The following is a 25,497-nucleotide window of genomic DNA, read 5'->3' as shown; positions in this document are numbered from 1 at the left end:
GAGCCACTATATGCTCCCTATCTGCTGCATATTTATTGCAGATAACAAGCAGTTTGGGAGAAGCCAGCAGCCTCGCCTGCATGCCACCTGCTGTATATGCCACTGCTATATTTAGGCTAGGTGACAGCACAGGCAAGACTTGCACCTAGCCTGCATTGCATGAGGTATGACACGACAGGCTGGAAGCCTTTAAACACTTCTGGGTGCGTTATCACACCAAGTCACCAGCTGGTGGCCCGACCCAGCACCAGCGTTGCAGCTTAGACTCCCAGCACAGGAAAAGGCTCCAGCTTAAGGCTTTCGCCACGGCTTTATCCGGCTAAACTTCCCCCCAAACGGGGAATGAGGCAGCCTGCACTCCCAGTGGGAGAGGAGAGCCACCGTGGGGGAGGCGGCGCACGGCTCACCTGAGGCATGGCGCGGGAAGCTGCTGTCCTGGCTGATGGAGGGGATGTTGGGCAAGGATGGCCTGTTGACCCGCTTCTTCAGTGTGGTACTGCCAGTTCTACACACATTGCTCGTGCTGGGCAAAACGGATACCATCCCGTTGATGTGCAGGGGGCCAAAGCCTGCAGAGATTGAAAAGGGCTCCTGAGTCCAGAGTGCTGGACAGGACGGCTAAAGGCTTGGAAATGGCTAGGGGTATCTCGCTGGAGCAACATCCCTCACAGCACTGGCCCAAACAGCTCCAAGCACAGCAGTTGCACGCCACCCTGGGGCAGCAGTTGCAGAGCACAGTGGTGCTTTCCCTAAGGAATGAGGAAAACCCAGCACTGCACTTCCTTTGCTTTCCTGTTTCAGAGGCCAGAGAGGAAGGTGACTTTTCCGAGGCTCCCAGCTCAGCACTCCTCACCAGCACTTCGTAAAATAGCAGCAAGAAAAAGAACAGATAACCTTGTCCCGTATCCTTGGGCTGAGTGCTGACTTGTAACTTGTCTGCTGCTGCACTCTTGAAAGCATGTGCTGCAGTACAATCAGTGCCCGTCGGTTGCAATTAAGTCAGTAAGCCACGCACTTGTGTGGGTTAAATGTGAGCACTCGGTAAGGGCTCCAGTGCGGCTCTCCAACGCAAGCTCCTCAGCAGGACAGCGGATGTGGGCACGATAAATTGTTCCACCACATGAGGAAGATCATCTTTTGTGTTTTAATCAGAAATATTTTAACTTCAGTTCTTTCAGGTTGCAACTTTGTTAAAAAGCATTATTTCGGACTTATCCTTTAATCTATTCTGTAGGCTGCACTCAAATACGGAGTCTGAACCCAGATGTAGTTAGTAAGGCAGAATTACCCAGTCCAAAAGACTTGGTAGGAAAAGGGGGCAAAAGGGGATCGCTATTCTGCCACTGACTCACTGTGGGCCATGGTCAAGACACTTCATGCCTCTGTATTTTTATCTGAAAAGCAGAAATAAATCACATTCTAGCTTCTATTCAGATCTGTGCAATGCAAGTGTAACAGCCTTCGAGTTCAATTTCGTAGACATTTGCACACTATGCAAGAGGCAAGCAAGTGAACAAAAAGACCCGTAACTATAATTACTTACCTTCTTCATCAGCACACACAGGGTCAGCATTCTGCATGTGGAGCTGCAAGGACTTCTCCTTTTCTCTCTCTCTCTCCCTCTCTTTACGCAGAAGCTCCATCTCTCTCATCTGCTTCTGGCGCATTTTCTCCTGAGCTGACTTGGATATGGTAACATGGATCTAGTCACAACAGAAACACATCATGGAGTATAAAATGACTACACATGACACCTAAGCAGGAATACAGTGACATGGTCTTTAATGCAGTTCCACATGCATCCCAATATCTTCAGAAGTAATTCCTCCTTTTCCTCTCCTCAGCATACAGTTACACCCAATGGTGTATACATCATTTCCATACCCTTCCACTGCTCCCAGACACTCTCTCAAGCTACGTCACGAAGCCCTGCTTGCACCTATGGGCCCACAGGAGTGCTCCAAGAGGTATCAAGAGCTCACACTACCAGGGAACTGCCCATAGAGCAGGGCAGGAGAGTAAAAACCAGCTGCAAGTATACACAACCAGCAATGAAAGCTCATCTGCTGTTTCCTAGCTATGGTAAATCCTTATAGCCTGTAATTGCAACTGCTTCTCACTTCCCTGCTGCTGAAGGACTCAGCTGCTCTCAGAGAAGATGTACGAGTCCAGAAGAGGAGTCACATGAACAAAAAGTTTGAGAAACATTGGTCCAAATGAACAGAGAAAGAGAATTACAGGGTTGTGAGATACAGCAAGAAAGGTAAGCAAAGAAAAGCAAGTTCTCCCATGTTATTTGTCAGCCTTGCTTATGCTCTGTATCATAATCTTTGCTTCCACCTCCCAAGCATGCACTTTGCAAGTGTTCACTGATGCACAACTTGCTCTGCCATTCGTATCTGTTATAAATTCACCTCTACGTATAAAGAGTGCTTCTTGCTTAACCCTAGCGCCATCTCCCAGCCAACGGCTTCTGCACAGTGAAAACGCACAAGCAATTGCTTTATAGCTATAAAAGATTCCCCTGCGAAAGGAAAATAATAATTTTCACTGACGTTTTATGCTAAACCCTGAACAATCACCAAAGAAAAGTCCCCTCTCCCCAGTCCTTAACCCTTACCCTTCCGTTGCTCTCCTTCCAGTCGCCGGCCCTCATGAGGCCAGGGCTTGCAAGATGATCCGTCCCCGCAGCCCAGCTGAGGGGGAGGCCTGTGAATGGCAACAGAGATTCGGACAAGTGCCCAGCAGACTTTGCGCCCCCAGTGATGCAGTGGTGGGGAACAGGCAGGACAGGTTCCAGCGTCCTGAGCTCTGGAGAGACAAGAACATACATTGCCCATGAGAAGGGCAAGTAACATATAGCACCTCCAAACGGGTGGGATCGTACCACACAGCACTGGCCACAGAAATGGCATTGCTCTCTTGACCATCAAATCCAAGCCCACTGAGCGATAAAGGCCTTGGTCATCAGCTCCCTGTGAGCTGCTATGTTTGCTAAAGAATAGCGGTGGGATAACGAATCCCCTTGTCAAAAAATGTCTCCCATCTATTCTGATTTTAGTAAACATCCTCTTTTTCCCAGTTGCTAGGGTATCTCCTGTTTTTTGATAGCTGCATGCCTTTGTAGAGGTAGGAATCAGTGTGTCCTCCTCTTTGCTGGACTATTAAAAGGGCATTTGAAGAAAAGCTTGGGATTGCTAGAGTATTATTGAAAGGAGAATTTTGTTCTCAAAGCTGGAACTCATTCTCCTCGAGCAGATTCATTACAAATTGTAGCAGATCAGTCCATTTTCTGGGCAGTCTCACTAACGGCTGATTTTCTTAATGAGAATAGCACAGTGCAGCTCATTCTGAATTACTCTCCAACAGAGCTGTTAAAACTCAGAGAACTAATCACTCCATGCATGGTTTCACAGATGATAAAATCATGCAATAGCCAAGTAGTAAAAAAAAGGAATAACTTCTTTAAATCAGGATTTTTTCTTCTACTGAATGGTCAGGTTGGGGGCCGGGGGGGGGGGGGGGGGGGAAGAGAGAGAAAGAGATAAAAACTGCATAGCTCATTGCTAGTCCAGAAAGCATCCAGTAAAAATGCCATCTTACTTACTCAGCAATTCTTCTCCGTGGTTGTATTCAGCATCTTAGCTGCATATCAGCAATAAAGTAATCATTATGCTCATTATTTGGCAGAGCTAGCGCTGAGCTGAGAGACCAGTGGATCTTTTCCTTTTTTCTGCATCAGCAGAATTATTTGTTAAATTCTTATCTCTCCCAGAGATGGCAAAGGGACAGCAAAGGTGTCATCGAAGTTTTCAGCTTGACAGTATTAGGTGAGACAGGTGGGGCTGAGACTCTACTTTGTCTTGTACAACTTCTATTCCTAGTGACGATGCAAGAAAAAAGAAACAAAACCACCAGGCATCTCAGAGCCCTGCCTGAATTTGCAAGGCTGATATTTGCAGGTAGAGTAGGGGGAAGATATTTGTAGTAATAAATTTAGCATGTGTGATCTGAGGTAACTGAAATATAAAGAGGAAGCCTCAGTTTATTACTCAGCCTTTAATTTAGACCTGTGTTTTAAGAGGATGGAAAGGTCAGTTCAGATGCCTGCTCCAGAGGTGGGATCCTTATTTAAATTTCTTTATCTGTAAATGGAAAAATCATAAGGACTTCCTATCACATGAGGTTTCACCATTTCTCCCACTGTAAAAATAGGCAATGTTCATTAATGTACTTCAGGTGTCAAAAGGGTTTGGTTCAGGATCAGAGACTGCCCTGAGCGAAGGTTTCCTTGAAGTGTAGGAGGAGCAAGCAGCAGCATTTCCTATTTCACATGAAATGCCTCATTTATCTCCAATCTTTGTGACATTAGGAGGCAGTTGCAGAGAGAAGATATACAAGCATAGTGAAGAGCACAGGAAGAGAGCTGAAGGAAGAGTTTCTTCTCCTGTGGTGCATTTTGGGGCCCTGAGGCAAACCCCTCAGCTCCACACGCTGGACCCGTTTGCACTCGAAATGCCAGAGTGCACTTCTCCAGGGACTGGGTCTGGAGCAGCCATCCAAGTGCCTCAACTAATTGCAAAAGGCTGCAGAAAGGTTTTCAACTGGACATTCACAGTGCCAGCCACCGACTGAGATGTCTGTATTCATCTTAGGACAAACATGCCCTGTACCTACCCAGAGGTTTAAGGGTCTTCTCCTCAGCTCTGCTGCTTGATCTTGGCCTTAAGAAAATTGAAGAAAAAAGAACATATGAGCAGATATGAAGAGAAAGGGTGTAGCTTTAATGGAGGAGGGCTTCCTAAGCAAGGTCATCCTAATGAAGAAAGGAGTATAACTCATAAAACCAACAATATTCAAAGCCCACTATTAGCCATTAAATTTTTGGTTTGTAGAGTCACACAAGGAGCTAGCCTGGCTCCAACTGAAACATGTGTCAGATTATTCAATTTGGACTTTAAATATCCAGTTCTGCTGCCTGGTTGCTGAGCTGCGTGGCTCTCAATACAGCCTTTCAGAATCAACAAGGGATGTTAAGTTTTGCCTGCAGCCACTGCCCTCAACACACTTTTGCAGTGTTGTAGGAGTCTAACTTTGCCTGGTCATGACTTAAACTGATGACAGTATGTTATTGAAAATGGCAATACCACTGCTCTCTCGTGAGAATAAGATTACACCTTCCTGCTTTTTTATTTTTTTGGGATGGGGGGTTGGGGGGGAGGTCCAGCTCAACTGGTAGGTAAGTGTATTCAGATTGCACTTTAAAAACCATACTGATGCCTTTAAACTGGCACAATATTTCTATGGCTTATTTATTATTATAGCTGGCATAAGGTTGACAGCTAGATTTCCCCATGCAGGTACAAATGAATATCTTTCCATCCCCAAAGAGTGTCAGCCGTATAACTGCTCTCCAGCTCCTTGCCACTATGATCTTAAAACCTCAGGTAAGTATTAAGACTCTGAGTCTCTGAAAGATAGATATATATCTACGCTCTCATTCCTCAGCGAAGGCCCGGCCACAGAAGAGTTATGACCAGCACTTACAGAAATGGCATCTGAATTTGGTAGACGGATTTACAATTGCTGTATTAGCCCTAAGATTCTTGCAGGTGCAGATATTTGTAGTCAAAGTTCATACACAAAATCAAAGTCCATATTCAGGTAAATATAATACAATCTTTGTGTTGCCTGAGTAGCAAGGCAAAGATTACAGAGCGAACCAATATCAGAGTCCGGCTGAGGACCCATGAGCGCTGATCCCCTGCTCTTCAAGCATATCATATTAGTTTTGACAGCAGGTTGGACCACCTTAGACACGCAATCTGGCCAATATGCCTAAGTTTGCATAAATATATTTGAGAGCTGACTGGAAAATAACCTTGTGAGACAGGCAAGTTGAGCAGTGTACTGTGGAGGTCACCCTGGCTTACCTTGCCTCCAACGGCTCTTGTGAAAGCGGCTGTGGACAGCCCAGGGGAGGCCCCACAGCACTGCCAGCACCTCCATCCAGTGCGCTTGCTGACTTGGCGATGGGGGGAACCACAGCCACCCCTTGCAGCTTCCTTGCCTCCTCCTCCTCCTCACTGCAATGCTGGGGCTGCAGGTGAGCCTGGAAACAGGAGAGCCCAGCAGTCAGGCTGAACGCCGCTGTCTCCCCTCGCCGCTTGGGCAGACCAGTCCAGCCCAGATGGCACGCGGGCTGGGGGCTCGTCTGGCACCACCACAATCAGAGGGAAGCATCGTGTGGCAGCGGTGCATGCCAGAAGCAAAGGGGATGCTGTTGCCTCAATTAGCCTTTCTGCTGGTACCAGCAGGGATTTGGATCACTCTCCCCTTGCTGTCCCTAAAGCACCTACCAGCCATTGCGCAACTCCAGCCAAGTCCCCACAAAGTCATTTTGCACCTTGTCAAAACCTGCTTTGCTCAAGTCCATATTTTTTTTGCTGCTGTTGCCCTTCCTACAGTCCCTCACCAGCCTCTCAGCCCAGACACTCGCACCTTCTTTGGATCCCAGGTGCTTTCCAGCTCCCACACAATTTATCATTGCCAGCTCATTGTCATTTATTGAGCTCAGCAGAGCTCCCTCCTCTGCCGTGCTGTGTAGCACCTCTCTGCCTGCTGAAATCACTTTGTCCGGAGAGGTCACCCTGTGCCATGGCTACGGGGGAACAGGGACAGATGGAGCAGGGTTGGCAGGCACGCACCTTTCCTTAGTATCTTCTTGTTCTGCTCCTGGCCTAAGAGCCAAACCAGGACCTGTTTAAACTCTGATGAAATCAATAGAGCTAATATCGGGGACATGTTTGGCCCTGCATCCACAAGGCTGAAATAAAGTGCACTGACCTGTTACTGGTTTTCCTGTTTACAAAAGCTGTTATTTGTCACCCTCCTCCTGCCTACCATGGCAAAATCAAAACAGCTGCAACTCCTGTCACTCCTGCAGAGCCAGACAAGAGAGCAAGGTCTCGCTCTGTTCCCTACGGCCAGAATTGCCTGTTCCAGCCACTTACCCCTGTGCAGACCCGTGGAAGGAGACAAAGCTGCTCAGGGGCCACTGAACTCTAGAAACATCATTAGAGGTAATGGTGCACAAGGACTCAGCTGTACTTTGAATTCCCAGTGGAGTTTGCAAGACTGCCCATCCAGCAAACACCTTTTTACATCTAAACCAGACTTGACACAAAAAGCCACCAAGACACTGGTGTGCCTGTAACAATAATAACAACATGCACAGCACAGACGGTTGACAAATAGGCATATTTTACTAACTATAGTGGTACATGCTTGGCCAGGTTAGATATGTTTTAACTAGTTGCTGGTATTTTCTCAGTCATAAAACACACCAGGAGCCACTAGAGAGTGCAGAAACTGTTTAAAGTGTGTCCTATTCATCTATACTGGGGACATGAAGTCTGCAGTATGCACACCATAAACACCACCTGGAGCTCAGCATCTGGCTGAGCTCTTCCTTGGGTCAGCTGCTTCCCCAGACTTGCACATGGGGAAGGACCATCTGGGAGCTCTAGCTACGTGCAATAAGCAGAAGAGCCACCAAGCTCAGTTTGGACAGGTTGGCTTACTTTGCACCCTTTTACCCCTGACATCAACTCCTCATGACTCTCATCGCTGCATCCACTGTCTTTGCCATTCTCCCAGCCCTTCGGCTCCCCATTGCTCACCTCGCCAGTCTCGGGGGATGGGGGGCCATGCTGGATGGGCGGCATGGGCTTGGACGTTACCAGGAGCCTCTGGGAAGCTGACCTGGAAACAGCTGGCTTCAAGGCAGGCCCTGCAGAGTCACTGCTGTCCAAGAGGCCTGCAAAGTGGAGACATGAAGCCCAGGAGAGGCAACGTTTCCGATCCAAAACACCCAAAGCTGGATCCTACAAGGGCAAATTTCTTGGAAATTAGTAAATAGCTGCACTATTGCCAGCATTAGCCACTCTTCAGTGGGCATGCTAATGCTGGCAGCCACCTGAAGCAGCCCAGGGACTCACAGGACCCATTTCCACAGAGCCACCTGTGGCTCTCCAGGCTCCTGTCAAACAGCAGGGAGCCCCGCACATCTGCCCTTACTGGGATTAAGTCACCTGCACATATACCCGCACACTCCTCTCCCTGCCCCACAAACCAGCAGTAGGGGTGCACAGGGGGCTGAGAACAGGGAAGGTTATTACAGGGGGCACAGTCAGGGGAGAAACACAAACCAGCAAAAGTGGTGGCTCACGAAATGCAATCATACGGGTGGTTCACTATTCAGCAGGGAAGGTGCTCTAGCTCTCTAGGCTGGGGAAGACCCTGCTTCCCACAGGAGAGCGGACAGGCTCCAGCATTACCTCTCTGCGGCACTAACAGGCCCTCAGACATCCTCCTCTTCTTCAGCTTGTCCTTGATCTGAGTAGTTTCCGTGGCAGCGCTGCTCACCTCCCTTTCTCTGGGGTCCTGTTTCAAGGCTGGGCTAGGAACCTGCGAGAGGTCACCTCCGGCCCCAGTGTCAAGGTTTTCCAGGCTACTATTGCTGTCCCAGCCCTCCAGAGGAGAAATGGCCCTGGCGTATGGAGGCCTCCAATCTCCGTCCCATAGACAAGGCTGCTTCTTCACCTGGGTATTTAATACGGGCTGAAGAGAAGCTGCAGATCAGGTAAGAGGAATAAATTGAGTTAGTCAACCTCACTTCTTTATGATCAGTACATCCGGGGAGTTTTGAGGCATTCATTTTTTTTATCACTAAGATGATCAGTTTGTTTTTATTTTTCATAAAACTAGCATCAGTTTAATTCTTATGAACATTATTGAGCTAGCAAGCCAGGAGAGAGAGGTCAAGGGCCGCTCTGGTAAGAAGGAAAAAAGAACATCATCTCCAGCCTTGGCTTCTGTGAACACTGCCACTAAAGTCCAAATAGTGCTATTGGTATTTACGCAAAGCAGAATGGACTTCTGGCAACAAGAAATATTGATGGCAGAGAATTAGCCTTACAGATGCTTATGGCTGTGGATAGTTCTCTGAAAACATCAGCTCAGTCCTTAGCAGGAGTCAAGGGAGCAAGATAAAGGAAGGATTTGAGATAGTAACATATTGCTGTGTACCTGTACTATGAGCACTCTGAAAAGCTCTCGTTTCCCTCCTCCCTCAGAAAGGTAGAGTAAAATGGAAAAAGGCACCAAGAAGGGGGGCAAAGTACAGCACCATGTAATGAGAGAGTAACTGAATGGAGATTCTCTCCTTCAGAAAAAAAAAATTATTGCTGAGGAAAAGACAGAGGTTTATAAAATCATAAAGTTTAAGGGGAAAGTGGAGCTGGGAATGATTATCCAATATTTCGTATGAGACTAAGGGGCATCCAAAGGAGCAGGTGTCAGTCCAACTGAACCGCAGTCAGAAAGCCTTAAAAAGACAAAAGGAAGTTCTTTTTCATACAGCACAACTGAACTGCAAAACTCATTCCCACAGAATGCTGTGGGCACCAAAACGTGCACACTGTAGCCAAAGGCACAGAAGTGTTAAACGTGGTGGTCCTGATACAGCCCATAGTTCCTCAGAAGGTCTCTATGCCACTGAACACCAGCAGCTGCAAGGAGAAAGATTTGCCCTTGTTCTTCTACACCTTCTCAAGTATCTCTTCCTAAACTGACTCCAAGGTCTTGGGCTCGCAGGAGCCGTTTGGGCCTTTTAGTCTGATCCAGCGCTGTTGCTCTGGACAGCCAAGAGTGGAGAGAGGCATCTCAGCAAACAGGCAAATGCTGGCAGTGTTTCTCTAGCAACACCCCATCCAGTCGGATCTGACAGGTGAGCAGAGAAGGAATTGGGGAATTTACTTAGGGCAAGGCTGCACATCAATATCCAGAGTAGAAACAGAACCAGCATCTCATTATAATGCCTGATTTATGGCCAGTTGGGCCCCACTCTCCGTTTTGGCTGGCAGGAGTAGTCATTTGGCTACTGCTGTGCTCTCATAACCAAAGGATAAAGTGTAATGAACTTCAAGTAGATAAACGCAATGCCAAGCATGCTGCTCGAGGAGGGCAGGATCATCTGTGGCTCTCCCTCAGCAACCTACTCTGATACAGACCCAGTATGTGAGGACTGACCTCCTAGGACCACTTCTCCTTCCACACAGGCTTTCCTTTCAGCTAAGGACACCATCACACAGTCAACCCCTTTCTGCCCTCACCTTCTTCTGCTGTGGTCCACCTGCTACCACAAAGCTGCAAGTTGGAATCGATGCTTCCTCCTCGCAGCGCTCGGCATCTGGGTTTAACTTCGGGGATGCTGCCGCAGTAGACAGCAACTGGGGTACGGTACTTAGCTTTAAAATAAGGACAGTACAAATGACCTGAATTTGTAGCATTTGAGAAGGAGAGGAAAAAACAAAAATAAAAAAAACAACAAACATCCCTTTGCCACATCAGTCTCTGACATACCAGGATAAACCTACAGTCCTGGCCTCCACAAAGGCCTCAGTGACTTCATGCCACACTGTCTAGCAAGGGACTTATGCTTCAGTCTTTTGACATTTTTGACATTTTGCATATTCTGCAAAATTACATAAGTGTTGCTAGCTGCCAGGATTTCTTTCCTCTCCCTTCTAATGGTAGATAACCCACAATTGTCTCTAGAATTTGACAATGTCTAATAATTATCTGCTTCCCAAAACTAGCTCAAAGGTCCCACCTTTTCTGTAGTTCCCACCCAAGTTTGTTGGTTGTTTTTTTTATTTCTCTCCACAAGAAGCTATTAAGACACAACAACCACCAGGTGTTATAAATAAGAGACCTCTGCATTAGATGTCCCCAGTATTTAGATGAGGTAATTGAGTAAGCCCACTGTTGGATGTAAACTGTTCATCCAAACTTTCTGCTTTGCTCTGTATGACTGTTACTGGATTTTATTCCCTTTCTTCACTGCAGAGACCCCTAAAGCAGCATAAACTTGACCAGTCTCATAAAAAAAACTCTGATTTTGGATACTGCTGAAAGTTCAAAATTATGCATAGCACGTTTCCCCATCCCTTACCCTGGCCAATATCTTCCCCATTACGCAGGCTCACGCTCTCTCGGAGTGAAGCATAGCCGCTGCGCTTGCCAGCACAGCCGTCACCTCTGAGGCTGGGTGATCGGCCCTGCGAGCATGGCTCTCTGCGTCCCTGCGCTGGGCAGCCGTCCCGGCCCCAGGTATGGCCGCTCTGGGCTAATATACTCGGGGCAAAGGGTGTGGGAGCGGGACTGCAACAAGCCCTGACCACAGCACTAATGGTGAAGGGCTCTCCAGTCTAACGTGGACCTTTACCTGCTGCAAAATCATCGTGTGTCGCCATGTGCAGGGACAGACGAGCCTTTTCCAGCCAGGGGGCTACCTGATGCTGTGCTGGTCACTGGCCCTGACGCAGCCACTGCTGGGTTCCCCCGCCACATCGGATGCCTGCATGGAAAAACAAGACTGCTAGCATGGGTGACAGCTACCGCTCCCTGGCATCTCCCTCCCTGCCTGCAGGGACTTGTGTGGGGAACGTGGGATGAAACCGCTAAAGTCAGGTGGCGTTTAAAACCAATAGCATAAAAATAAATTCAAAAAATAAATTTTGCACATGCTGGCAAGCTCCCGGCCAGGAAGCCCAAATGCTGCTGGGAGACCATCATCAGCGTAACAGGCGATGAGCACGACTCTCGCAGCAACTGCTCCAGCACGGTGACAGGTTTCTCGCTGCACTCGCAGCTCTTGGCTCCGTTGCAGCGTGCTGGACCCGCTCCCATCGAACTCGCTGCTCCCGCTGCAGCTGAAGCGAAGGTTTTAGCCTTGATAGCAATGAGCCAGATGCGTTTATGTCGTAATTCCACAGTACGCTGAGAGCAACCAAAACATTGAGGGGCAAAATAGTTACCGGTTTCTAATAGGAACATACCTATGTTTTAAGGGAGTGAGGTGGAACATCTGGCTACCAACACTGGAGACCTCTGTGTAACCACTACTCAGTTTGATAAGCAAAAAGCTGCCCTGAGCACTTTCCACCAGTCTGCAGGATAACTTTTTTCCAATAGGAAAGTGTAGATAAGCTTTTATGACACACCTATGAGTAATTCTGAGCTACAGCTCGAATCACAACCTAAATACTTCCAAAACCTATCACGCATTAGAAAAGAAGGAAAAAAGCACTTGAAACTACTGCTGTTGTAGCTGCATTGCCTCCATTTATGGTGTGGCTGAGGTACCTATAACAATTACAACACCTCAGAAAGCCTAAGGCTACAGCACAACCCATATTTAGGGATCCTAGCTATCCAAAAGCTATATGCCATGCTCACACATGCAATTGCGCTTCCCAACGACTAGTGAACCTGTATGCCATGTTATAGTGTGCAGGGTTTACCAGGGTAAAGGAAGTTTATGCTTAGCCTTTAAGGTTAGTGCTATAGCAAAACGTTACACTTGACAGCTTCAGGTCCCTGCAGTCCATTTCCTTACTGATATGACTGCTTTCTCTCCAAAACGCCTTTCACCTTCTGACTGAGACTTCAGTCACCACACAAAGCTTTGGCTTCCTTAAACATTTTAGTCCATTTTTTATGATCTGATAGGAGAGGTAAAAGGAGATTTTCCAGAGCATACCATACTGCCCTCTTATCCTAAGGCTCATCAGCAGTAAAATTCCTATAAATATCAGTGGGAACACAGATATGTCAACATGAACCACTTTCGAAAATCCTACTCACAGAGACCTATAAAGCTCTGTGATAAGAGTTTCTATCACCTGGCAGCTGAGTGCAGCCAAAAGGGTCAATCATGGATAGTTAAGTTAAACTATTACAGAAGAAAAACATGCCTCTGAGCTTGGTGGAAGAAGCAAAAGCAGGTGCATATTCTTGTATTCTTTCAGCTTAAAACAAATAACAAAGAATGCCTGTACAAGAACTTTAAGTACTCTACTATCAATCAAACTTACAGTCAGAGAAAATGGTACCCTCAAGCCAATTACAATAGAAAATGTTCCTATTACACCATGACCCTGTACAGCTCCACCCCCTGCCAAAGACATTTTACTCTTCTCAGAAGCTTTCAAAGGGTTTATCTAGAATAAAGCAAGTGATTTCAGATGGCCTGGAGACATTTAGTTAACTCACTTCTGGCTTTAACCAGTCTAGAGACACTCAAAGAGATAGCTTAAGGTCAAGGAATGAAAGGCTAGATGCTTAAAGGGTTTTTAGAGCCTAATTCCCATTGCTTTCAATGAAAGATGGGCACTTGCCATCTTCAAAAATGTGAGGTTAGGTTTATTTGGCACTGCGTACATCAAAAACAAGGAATAAGAGGTATCGTTGTGAGTAGGAAAGAGAATAAAGCAGGGATTACAGTATTTTTTTTGTTTGTTTCATTGCACAGGATAAATAACCAAGATATGTGCCACTGGCAATTTTGGCTGGATAAGATCATCTGCTAAATGAGGCTGAGAGTGCCCCATTGCTTTAGATATTAAAAGTGCCTGAGAGAAATCACTAAGTACCTGAAATGAGCATTATGTTGTACTTAGGACAGAAGGCTACCTCTGCCATTGACTTACTCTGTAATACAAGGCCAGTCTCTCCATGCCTCAGTTTTATTCATCTGCAAGATTGTTCTAGTAAACACTAGCATGCTATAAAGCATAATTAGGAAAGGCATTACTTACAGCATTTCCATAGCCTCTGAAGGATTAATTGGCTAAATTTAGGGCATAGTTACTGATTCAGGCCAGTTTTACATGATATGGATAACCCCAGATGTACAGCTATTCAGGACCAACCCTTTCTCTTTGGAAAAAGAGAGACAGAAGATTGCACAGAAACCACTGTAACTGCAATGGTAGCTGCAGAGCAATTTCCCCACAGGCTGGAGGAAGTGCTGGGTGTGCAGGATTCGTCTTCTCCTGCCACTGCAGAAAATAAGTCAGTGCCATTCTCTGTACCTGAGAATAACAGTAGCACTGGTTCATCACTGTGCGAGAAAAGTTGTTAGGAAAATGGTTTTCTAAAGAGGAAGAAATGGAACAGAGTTGCATTTGAACAGCTCCAGGCCCAGGCAACGTTTCAGTAGACAGTAACTGTGCTCCTTTCCATTCTTCTACTGGGTCAATTGGAAGGAAATGCATCCTCAGGGATTTTCACCTTCTTTGGTCATTAGCACCCAGTAAATGTAAATAGAGATTATTTAATATCATCATTACCTTCTTTCCCAACTAATAAGTCATTATTCTGGTGGCTTCCCAGTGCCGCAAATATTCCGTAACACTGTGTTAAACTTGCTGACTCCAGCAATCCTGCAGAGGCTGTTCAGCTTGGTACTGCCTGAGGTTGAACCAACTGCCAGAACAGCCAGAGGCCGGTCTTAAGGATGCAGTGAAATAGCAGTGATGACACTAGATCATTTGCCAGTAGATTGCAGCTTACAGGGCCATAATGCAGCTGTAGCATAAAGTTTTTACGTGCAGGAAAAGAGAAATCACCCAAAGCCTGTGAGAGAATGACAGGGCAGATGTGTGTTACTGGTTGCATCTTCTTTTCCATTGGGTGCACTGGCAGCAATCCATGAGGTGCATGTGGGTTTCTCAAAGTCACTCATCCTTCGAGTCAGTGTGCAGAACTGCTTCCAGCTGCCAGGCGTGCCGCTTCGGTAAGATGCTCAGCCCACATGAAGTGCTCCTGTCTCTTTCAGCATGATGATCCAGGGGTGCACACCTGAGATCACATATTCAATATCCATTTTCTCTTAACACCGGACTCAGTTATGAAGAATTTTTGGATCAGCAAACTTGTTTCCTCAAATACTGATTGCGTATGGTAAGGCAGCATAGGCAGAGGAAATGGCAATAAAAAATTCCAAATGCCACCCATACGGGCTCTTCTTAAAAGTTCTGCCCTTGCCTGGGAAAGGAAGGTACATCTTTCATTTGGAAGATTTTAGAAGTTGAATACCCCCACCAAAAGCTCCTGCAACGGCTGCTTTTCAGCAGAGCAGGGGTGCTCAGCCATGAAACAAGAGTTACCGCAAAAAGAGGCTTGCCCAGGGCAGCACACCAACATTTCAGAATAAGCTGCTCTGAATGCCAGACCTCATTAGCTCCTTCAGTGGTAACCAAAAAGCACTCGAACAATCGCTCATTCCAGTGCTAATGAGGTGTTGCACTGGACACCACAGTTATTTGCGTACTGTACACAAGCATGCTCCCACTGAGCACCGTGACGGTCTCTGTTGGAGCAGTGGCCAAGCACTGTTGCTTGCCAAAGGCGGATGATGGATTGCCCCGCGGGCTCCGGTGGTTGCAGGATGCAATGGGACCACAGGGAGCCAGGAAGGCTGAAGCACGTTTGCCTAGAGCGTGACCCAGCCTCTACCGAAAGCGTTAGCCAGTTTCCCCTTGTCATTGAGGCGCTTTGAAGAAATCCCTTAAACTGCGAGTTCCTCATCCCACGAGGGGCCTCAGCATATTAATGCTGTCTAAGAAAACAGCAGTAAGGCTGTGCTGGAGAGCACTGGAAAAAACAATCAGCAGCTGCTTCTCAGAGAGCTCAGGGTCTCGGCAGGGCACATAGGACTTTTGCCCTAGAGGACTCCGGAGCAGGCCCTAGATGCTGGACACCCAAGGCTTGGGTAGAGAAGTCATGATGAGCATCTTGAACTAACGCGTGCCCAAAGCATGCCATGCCAGGGTCCCATGTCTCAGACTGTTGGGCCAGCTGTTCGTTTGCTCACGCACTCCCTGCGAGTACCGCGGGGTTTCTTGGGACAATTTTTCCATAGAAATATTGGGCTCATCTCCCTCACCGCCTTCTCCTCCATTGCCTCGAGAAGAGGGGTCTCTTTCTCTCATGCTCCTGTGTGAGTCTACAGCCCTCTAGGATGAATAAAACATCTTTACAGGCTGGTAGTTTGCTTGCAGTGGGGCCCCACGTGCTCGTCCACGCACCTTTCCTAGAGACATGGACAAGCTCTGAGCGCTCTGACACCAGCAGGGCTTCACAAATAGCTGCATAAATCCTAGCTGACTCCAGCTGAGTTTCCTGAGGGCTCCGTCCTGTTCTTGCACAATAATCAGGCAGGGGAATTGTCAATGATCTGAAGCAATTTCATTCAGCTGTATTGCGGGATCCAAGCTCCGTCTTGAAATTTTTCATTATGAGTAACAAGCGCTGGGAGCACAAAATTCAGGGCTGACATGCAAAAGCAGGAGCGTATCCTCTAATGAGACCAGCTTAACTGTCCGTTTTATTACCCTTATATCTATTCTGCTAAGTCCCAATACTGTTTTAGCACAGTAGGAACCTTGAAATACAACAGTTCCCACTGTTCAGAATTTATTTCCCAGTCCTTAAAGTATTTAAGCACCTCTCTGTCTTGCTTGGGGCCTAAGTCCCCCATGCAAGCATCACTGAAATTTTCCTAGCCTCCATTCAGCTATTGCCTAACGCCACAGGCATTAAAATCCCCAGCACACTCAGGTGCCCACAGGCTGGTGTCTGCTTGGCACGGATGCTGTCCTGCAGCTGACCAGCTGCTCCGGGCCAAGCGCCAGAGCCCCTGGACAACCTAAACCAGGACCTTCGCACATACGGGATAAATGTCTCATCTCCAGCACCTCCCAGCTGGCAGCCTCTCCCCAGGATGAGCTGGGGGCCCTGGAGCAGTGAAGAGCAACAGGCCACCTTTGTAACGAACCATACAGCTCACAGGGAGGGAGTGAAAGAGCAACAGTTTGGCTCACCGGCCTGACAGAAAACACTGCATATTCCCACCATCCTCGCTTCTGGCGCCTGAAAGCGAACAAAAGTGAAGAATGGCACGGAAAGGGGAAGTCAGCAGAAGCAACGCTAGCTCTGCTGCTGACTCACTGCCCGGCCCTCAGACAGCCATAAATCTTAAGGCCAGAAAAATGTTAGGAGCATCTAAATATGACCTCTGCAGGCCACAGACTTTGAATAAGTCAACTTCAGGTTTTTTATAGGTCAGATTCACCAGCTGAAAAGTAAAAGTGATACCTGGAAGATTTGCAAAGCTCTGAGATCCTGGGATGAAGGATATTACACAAACACCAACAGTTGCGGTTCTTATTACAGCAGTGGTCTCCACAGCAGAGCTCCAACTTGAGAAATTGTTAGCGGTAGGGGTAAGGGAGCATGGATGTTATCACGAAGAAAGGGAAGGACGGGGGAGAGAAAAAGAAAAAAACAAAGTAAAGCAAAGTGAAGACGAGAGAGAAACCAAACATCTCTGATAATGAGCAGAGAGAGTCCCTGTATCTTAATCCTTCAGAGTTTGATTTGTGCTCTTCCTGCTATCTGTGGCAGGTTGGCATCTTGGGATCCCAAAAGGACTTGAAGATGCTTTTGATTGTGGATCCTTCTTCATCTTCCTACAGCTTTCCCAGATCTAATTTTCAGAATGTGTACTTTTTGTAATAAAACCCTTTGAAAACAAAGGCTAACCTGGAGGCAAGTTTGTTCATCATAGCAATATTGCTTTGGGACTAGGCATTTATATATCAGAGAGGCTGTAAGATTACTAAAGTTCTCTTTTCCTCTCTTCATTTGGAAAAAAAACACTTCCACTTACCCCGCACAACCTTTGCAGTGAGGTGCCAAGGCTAGCCTTACCAAAACACAGCAGTTTAAACCACTGGCAAAAGCGGCTTTGATTACATCCTACTGGGATGAACCAGCACCAACCACAAGCCATGTAACACTGACCGAAACCTCAGCAGGGGTCCAATTCAGAAAGTCGATTTGATTTTGACCTTGCTTGATTATACTTGGAAAATAACAGTGCAAGTCTGGTAAGCATAATTAGTGTAACTTATGCTTTTTAGCCCCAGTTAGGTACAAACGGAGCTGGAGCAGAAGCTGAGGAAGAACCTGCCCATTTCCCCGGGCACAGCGGAAAGCAACCCCGGGGATGGCCCCCTGCCCAGGAGGCCTGAGCAGGGTCGAGAGCTCTCGCTCTGCCTCTTCTAGCCTGCTGGAAACCACACTGCCCCTCCTGACGGAGAGGGACATCTGTGCTGACAAAACACCCTGAGTGACCCACAGTCCCTGCCCTGTCCTTACCTCCCCACGTATATCTGCCACCCCAAGCAACACACTTCCTCCACACCTCTCGGGACTCCCTCCCTCGAGTGACGTGCAAACTCTCCGGCACCTGGCTGGACTCACCCCACAAAAGTTTCTCTTGTGCTGCTTTAAATACTTTTCAAAATGAGAAAAATTAAAGGAAAACAAAATTGCACATCCAAACCTTTCTCCCAGAGTTTATTGCCTTCTGGGAGGGAGACTCGTACTAAGCAACCTCTACCAGAGCATGGTGAAAACAAATCCTCCACACGGTTCATGCTAGCCCCCTGCCAGAGCACCCCTTGATGAGAAAGCAGCAGAGCGCGAGACAGGGCTGTTCACCAACCTCCTCCACAAACGCGCGTGTCCTTCACTTCAGGAACCTAGCTCCATGTTGTTAAGCTTGTAATCCCCCTGTGAGCTATAAATCCCAGCTGCGGGCTGCCTCCCGCAAGGAAACGAAGATTTCTTCCACTCCAGACCCTGGGTTTCCACAGCTGCAAGCATGGACGTCCACTTGGCAAGCCAGCCCCCTCCTCCAGGAGGGCAGCAGGATCACACTTAGAGGTTACAAGCACAGCACGCAAACAGTGTCACATACCAGGAATAAACAAGGCTGCATAGCAACCACTTCTCTGAAGAAATCTTGAGCATAAGATGCAAGGAATACGTCCTGCCTCCAGGGCTGGCAGGCATCTCCCTGGGTGCAGGAGCAGCAGGCACCCAAGTGCCCTCAACAGCACCCAAACTCTCCAGCTCTGAGCAGCAACATGCTCCAAGTCCCTTCCCGCCTGCCCGTGACTGCTGCGTGAGGATCGGCCATGAAGCTTTGCACAATGCCCAAGCAAAGTTCACACCTTCTGGAGCTTGCAGATGGGAGGGGAAGGTTTCCACCCCCTTTGCTGCAGCATGAAGTTTTTGGTGACCTATCTGCATGGTACATTGCTTAAACAGGCATCATGAGCTTGGAGCCCCCTCTCGTTTATGTCAGTGGAAATCCATAATAGTCCTATAGGAAGTATCACACTCAGGTAAAATTAGCACAAGAGGAGAATTAATTCCTTTGGACTGGCCCTCCCTGATGTGGCACAGCCACAGTCACTGCTGTCTGCACTAAATGCTGCCAAGCAAAAATTCTCCACCACCCCCATTACAAATATTTCATAATTCTCCTTTGTGCTGTAACTATGCAATAAAGAGCACAAGTTTAGTTTTGCTACTGCATGTGCTTTGTTGCCATTTGTTGCTCATACAAAAGCTATTTCTAAACATGAAAAAAAAAATTTCATCATTTCCATGTCTAGTCTTGAAATCTTCCATAACAAGGTCACTGCTGGCTGTTTATAAACACACATATGTACACAAAGGCAGAGGCAAATTTTATGCAGAGGTGCAAGGGTCCGCACTGCCATTCTCTATCAACCACAAGGAACAGTAGCTCAGTCTGTCTTTAACAGTGATTTGAATGGCAAGTGTCTACAAAAATGGCGAGAAAAGGAATTCAGACTCTAAGCATTAAGTCCTGAACCCTTCTGCCCAACCTGCAAGACAATAGATAAATGGGAAGGAGCTTTTTAGCTGGAAAATATGCAATAACTCAGCTTTGACAGGAAAAAAATAACAAAAAAAAACACAAAAAAATTGTCTGCAGGAGTTAGCAACCCTTCTCCAGGTAGCAAAGGCCACACATCCACCCTATTGGGATTTGGGGAGATGGCTGTTGTCTCACTTGATAAAAGCAGCAGCGCAGCCTTCAAAGGGAAGCACTGGTACTAGCAATGTAGGAGTAAAGGATGCAGTCTAAAAATGAGTCACCTTAAACCACTCAGTCCTCTCAGCTTCTTCAAGGCTGAGTAATCAGATACGTGAGAAAACAACAACCCTATATACTGCAGAATGGCAGAAAATGAGCTGACTGCAGCAAACAGGTCTCCAAATGCAACATCCCCTGCGTGCAACAGGAGCATCCGCCTGTTTGAGAGCGACAAGAGGTGGAGGGCTGCCCTCTGGTTCGGAGGCTGTGTTAAACCTTAGGAGACACAGGGGCAGTTGGGCCTTAGCCATGTTACGGGACTTTAGACAAGACCTAATCTGCTCCAGCTTGTGCCTCTAAAGCAAGCATAGCAGAAGCTTTGCTTGTTCACCCATCTCTGTTTTCTTTTTAGACAACAAGCCCTTCAGAGCTGGAAATTGTCTCTTCCGACATGTGCATGCATCATCTAACAGAGCAGACCCAGTTGTGAGTCAAGATGATATAAAATAGTCGTGGCAGAAGCTCTTCAAAGGACTTTCTTTGATATAGTGCTTCGTCTGTTCCTTTCAATTAGGGAGCCAACAACAAGCTACCAGCTCAGCTCTTGTGAAAGTTAAGCTCCTGGGCGTCTCAAAGTGAGTGCTCTTACAGCGAAACATTAGCATCCTTTAAAAGTGTGACCCTAGTCAAATCACCAAAAAATTGCAGAAGTAAGGCTGAGATTGTCATGAGATCACTAAGACCACCCAGGAGCATCCAACATCTAGTCTCCCACACCAAGTACCTGCTTACTGACCCAAATTCAAAGGAAGGGTAACACTGAACCTGATGGAGTAGATTCAAATTGATGAGAAACTTCAAAGCTTAAATGCTTTACCTTGAAAACAGTAAGTCAAAGTTTTATTTCATACTTCATAAAAGGAAAAAAGAAGTTGCAGAGAAAACAGGGGAAGAGAGCACCTTCCTTCCTGAGTCTGGCTTGCACAGGACCCACCTCGCCTCCAGCAGCACCACCCACCTGGCCACACTCTTACATCACCTGCACATCCTGCAGTGATGCATTTACATTACATGGGGACAGGGCAGTGTCCATGACATGCACAGGCATCCTGGAAATGAGCCCGGTGACAGCTCTCAGAACAGCACTCCTTGACACAGCCATAGAAAAAAAACATGCTACAAGGTGAAACCTGCTACCTAACCTATCGGTAGCGCTGCAGCCACCTCCGCTGGGCTTCTTCCAAAATGGAACAGCCCAGACACCTCTCAGGGGGTTAACAAAATAACCTGCCTTGAAATCCCCCTTGCTAGACATGAAGCATGGCCTCTCCCTTAACACAGACACGGCTTGGATGTATTTGGCTAAACTTCAGCACTCTCTCCTCTGAGAAACAGCCTGTTCCCAAGCTGCAGCTCCACAGGGAGCTCTGGGGGAGCCAGCGGCAGGCAGAAATGCTGGGCTGAGCCCGGCTTTTCCCCTGTCCTGGGGCAGAAACCCTGCCATTTTGCCTGCTCGCAACCAGAAACCTGCTCAGCTATTCCTCTCAGCATGCTTCCCCACACCTCTCCCACGCAGCCCCCGGCTTGGCGGTGGAGCCCTTTGCCAGGCCCTTCCCGGCGCTCAGACAGCCGCTTTCGAATTCGCAGGAACCTCTGCCGAGCCGGGAGCCCTTGGGCTTTTCCCATAGCAACCTCATTTGTGCGCTGGGCAAAGGCGACGGGCACAGTGCGGCAACCGAGTTCACCAGGGACATGGTCTAAGCGCACAGCGTAAATGTTAATGAGAGCCCAGCAGACCGCTCCAGAGTTGGGGAGTTTGTACAGACCTTCTGGCTATGTGACCGAGAGCAGCAGAAACAAGTTATTAATTTAGTGCTGGAGGTGCGAATGAAGCTTTGCAGAAGGGTAGGAAAGGGCTGAGAGTTTCAACAACAAGTACAGGCTGTGCTCCAAAACCTTCTCCAGTGATAAAAATTAATGTGAGATGAAATACCAACATACAGAAAAGGTGTATATGAAGGCCTTTTTTGAACATACACTTTTTTTAAAAAAAATCAACCCTGAATTCACATTGATAAGGAAATAGAGAAAAAAATGGATGGAAAACAGGACGAGTAAAGACACTGCAGTATCTGCCTTTCCCATCTGCCTCTTTTGCCCAGCCCTGGACCTCCCTGGCTTCTCCTTACCTCTGACGCTGTCCTTGGACCAGCAGGGCCCTGAGGGCTCTGAGCGAAACATCACCATCTACATCGCTTCCCCCCAAACGTGCTGTCCTGAAGAGTAAATCAAACCATGCACAGCGCTCCACAAGAGGTGCGCAGGGTCCGCGCATCTCCGAGGTGAAAGGCACATAGAGAGGAGCTGCTGGGAGACCAAAAAGTGCAAAGCAGAAAAACCTGCAGCTTCGGCATCTACATTTTCATAAATCCCTCTTGCAGTGAGAGGCTTCCATGCCACCTGGGATGCCAAGGCCGGTGCTTGAAACAGTCTCAGAAAAACTGTGCTTCTGTTCCCTTAAGGCAGACATCTTTGGGGAACAAAGCTCATGAAAGACAACGTGAATTGAAAAGACAACTTCTTTATCCTTTAAAGAGTAAACACACAGACTCCTCAGCGGCTCAGAAACGCTAAGATCAAGGAAAATTGTGATAGTAATACTTTGCACTTATAACTATATTGCAGTTTTCCTCTGATGAGCCCAGAGCACTCTGCATTGTCAGAAGTGGCACTTGACACCACTTTCCAAAATGTGTCGAGTATATATAAATATACTGGGAAACTGAGGCAGGCAAAAGCACTCCACACGTCACCCATGTCCCTAGAGCAAATAAATGGCAGTGAGACTAGCAAAACACTTTGCCTTGATCTAGTTACAATGCTGTGGCAGGGTAACAGTTGGGATTAAGTCAGCTGGATGAGAAAATGCTGAGGCATTTCAAAAATAAGCCTAAAATAATGTAGGGTTTAAGGCACTGTTCTCATTTACAGAGGTACTATATTAAAAGCTGCAGGCTAAGCATTATCAGAATTTTGTGCTGTGGAGATCAGAGGCTTTATGAGACTGACTGATGGAAAATTTTGAATACAGCTTGACAAATATTTCTGGTGGAAAAAACAGTGATTCCACAAAAATCAACATAATGTGTGAGAACGTGCTTTCAAGAATTTCTGTTAAAAAACACCTAAATAACTGAAAATTTGATATTTTTCTCAAATTCCTTCCTCAAATTAAAAAAAAAATGCTCTGCATTCTGAGTAACCCTCATCCTAAGCAGTGAAAACTATTACAAAATAAATAGCCACCTACCTCAGATACATTTCCAGATCAGACCCTGATGAGAGAAAAGCTCATTTCCAGAGCTGCTTCTGTATAGCAGAAAAGTAGAAAATGCTGTATAGCACTGTTTAACCAGCTTTGCCTGGGCAGTCATGGAGCATATTTTAATTTCTCTAAGGGCTGAAAAGGGACTTCAGGGTGCTTTTTGGACAATAATGATACAAAGGGACACTGGCAAACAAGGTCCACGATGCAAACACATCCCAGAGGACAAGGAATTTCAGGTTCTCAAGCACAATCCAACCGCAGCCCGCAAAGCGGACACAAAAACTGCAACAAAAACCTCAGCGAGGCCGCGTAAAGAGAGCCCAGTCCAGCCTAGAGCACCTCTAACGCTCCAGCAACCCAGGGCGCAGTATTTATGTGCACCATGCTTTGCTGCAGTATTCATTTAGGATCATATGGTCCTAAACTAACCCCACTTGGTTCCCTATATTGCTAATCTAGTTAACTGCATGTCGTTTAATTGCAGGCTTTAACTCTCTGCCAATCGCTGCGTCTCACAGCTGTTCGTTCTGGCTACCTACAGAGTCCGCAGCCCCAGGAAGCTGCACCTCATCTGGGGACGCAAAGAAAACAGCTGTTAGCACCTGCTGTTTCGTCTAAGTGGCAGCATTACCAGGCCACAACGAAGGCTGCGTTTCATTTGCTTTGTCATAACAAGACTACCATTACATAGCAGGAAAAGCAAAGAAAAATCAAAAAGCCCCAGGACACCCTTCACAAACACAAAGCGTGGGAGCAGAAGGAAACTGAAAAAATAAGACTTTCCCATGACCATAGTCTTACACAGGCATATCAAAAGCAGGATCGTAAGCCAGGTTGCTAACCCAGTGCATACATATAAAGCCCTAGCTAATATACTCCTCTCATATCGCTGAGGGTAAGGTATGACTCCGTACTCTCCAAGCTTTGCTCAGCTTCCCAGGATTTAGCCCAAATCATTCTGAAAACCAAACACAGTTCCTATGGTTTCCACCAAACGTCCTGTCTCCTGCATGCCAAGGGCAAGGTAATGGTACCTGTCTCTAGGAGGCAAATGTGGGCTGGTTCACCTCTACGGGGGCAGGTGGACTTCCCCCCAAGGAAACTCATGAGCTCTGCCAACGCTACGTCATGAAGCACAGAGCAACTCGTGGTGCTTGCTGTGGCCCTGCTGTACCCACTCTGCTGCCTTGAAGCACGACTGCAACACGTACAGGCTCTGATGACTTGTTTTCAATGCTTTGGAAAGCTATGGTGCCCACTGAGGTAGCTGCATAACATCACAGCTGCCCGAAAATGAAAGTTTTCCACAGCACCATGTTGAAGCCCAGGTGAGAACCACAAACTGATTCCCAGTTATATAGAGTTGTCCTCACAGTTTAAAAGCCTTACCAGGCCCAACCTCTGCTCCTACAGGAAGATTATGCAATTCCAAAGAGCCCCATTTTTCCCCCAGTAGCATTCATCTGCCAAGCAGGAAACCTTTCTGCACAGCTTCAGCTTCTCCTTGCTTCAGGACCACATTTCTGATTTGAAGGGCTCATGAAGATTACAAGCACATAACATGCAGTCTCAAAAACTGCATGTGACAGGTAGGTTCATGGTAGCAGAGTTAGACTACATTGGAATTGTAGGATGCTGAGCTGGTATGTTTACCTCCACACTTTCCACTGGGTAGCATCCACCAAACCAGGTCTCCGGATAACAGACCTTCTCACCTTGATACCTCTTAGCACAGCACAGGTCACAGCGCAGAGTCCTGAGTGCATTGGGGGAAAAATTGACACAGAGACACACAAGGGACTTAAAGCAAATCTTACAGACAGCTGGAAAATATTTTGGGGAAAAGTGGGATTGTTTGGATGAAAAAAAAAAAAAGTGCTGGCAGGAAAAAAAAATATTCGTACAGGCTATTGAATGTCTTTGTAATGAAAGTGATGGAGACTTGAACTGGAGATAGACAAGAGAAAGGAGACCTGCAACTCATTTTACCTGCCACCAGCTTTGGAGAGGTCCCAATAAACATCTCCAGCTTTGCTCAGCCTGATAAGAGCTTGGCAAAGCACCTCCTGTGAGCTGGGGAAGGCACAGGCGAGCAGACAGGCACCCGCCTGTCCCAAACAGACTGGGATGTAACAGCTTCTTCTTCATTCTCCAGATCAAACAATGTCGTGACGAAATAAGACAGAAACCAGACAAGGTGAGAAAGGACCCTATGTCCTTAGTAACTGCTTTCCATTCAGGTCCTGCAAGGCTCTGAAAATTAGCTGCCTGAGTGCTACAGAAGGGGAAAATGAGCACAGGATGGAGTATTTTTCTAAACAGCTACAAGAACTGAGTATTT

At 47.1% G+C, this 25,497-nt stretch overlaps 1 protein-coding gene across 2 annotated transcripts in view; it reads right to left on the bottom strand.

Annotated features, from left to right (window-relative positions):
* TOGARAM2 (TOG array regulator of axonemal microtubules 2) overlaps positions 1–25,497 on the bottom strand; it is a 49,995-nt gene that overhangs the window by 21,154 nt on the left and 3,344 nt on the right. For both annotated transcript variants that reach the window (XM_026094756.2, XM_026094757.2), the window contains exons 2-10: positions 11,291–11,422; positions 10,176–10,310; positions 8,340–8,633; positions 7,683–7,819; positions 5,934–6,112; positions 4,678–4,724; positions 2,621–2,811; positions 1,544–1,703; positions 408–569 (exon numbers count right to left, since the gene is read on the bottom strand). In XM_026094756.2, the coding sequence (XP_025950541.2) occupies positions 408–569; positions 1,544–1,703; positions 2,621–2,811; positions 4,678–4,724; positions 5,934–6,112; positions 7,683–7,819; positions 8,340–8,633; positions 10,176–10,310; positions 11,291–11,318 (1,333 nt within the window). In that variant the 5' untranslated portion in view covers positions 11,319–11,422. The remainder of the gene's footprint in view (positions 1–407; positions 570–1,543; positions 1,704–2,620; positions 2,812–4,677; positions 4,725–5,933; positions 6,113–7,682; positions 7,820–8,339; positions 8,634–10,175; positions 10,311–11,290; positions 11,423–25,497) is intronic.

This window comes from Dromaius novaehollandiae, chromosome 3 (genome assembly GCF_036370855.1).
Source record: "Dromaius novaehollandiae isolate bDroNov1 chromosome 3, bDroNov1.hap1, whole genome shotgun sequence".
Classification (NCBI taxonomy): Eukaryota; Metazoa; Chordata; class Aves; order Casuariiformes; family Dromaiidae; genus Dromaius; species Dromaius novaehollandiae.
This window is presented reverse-complemented; position numbering and strand designations above follow the sequence as displayed.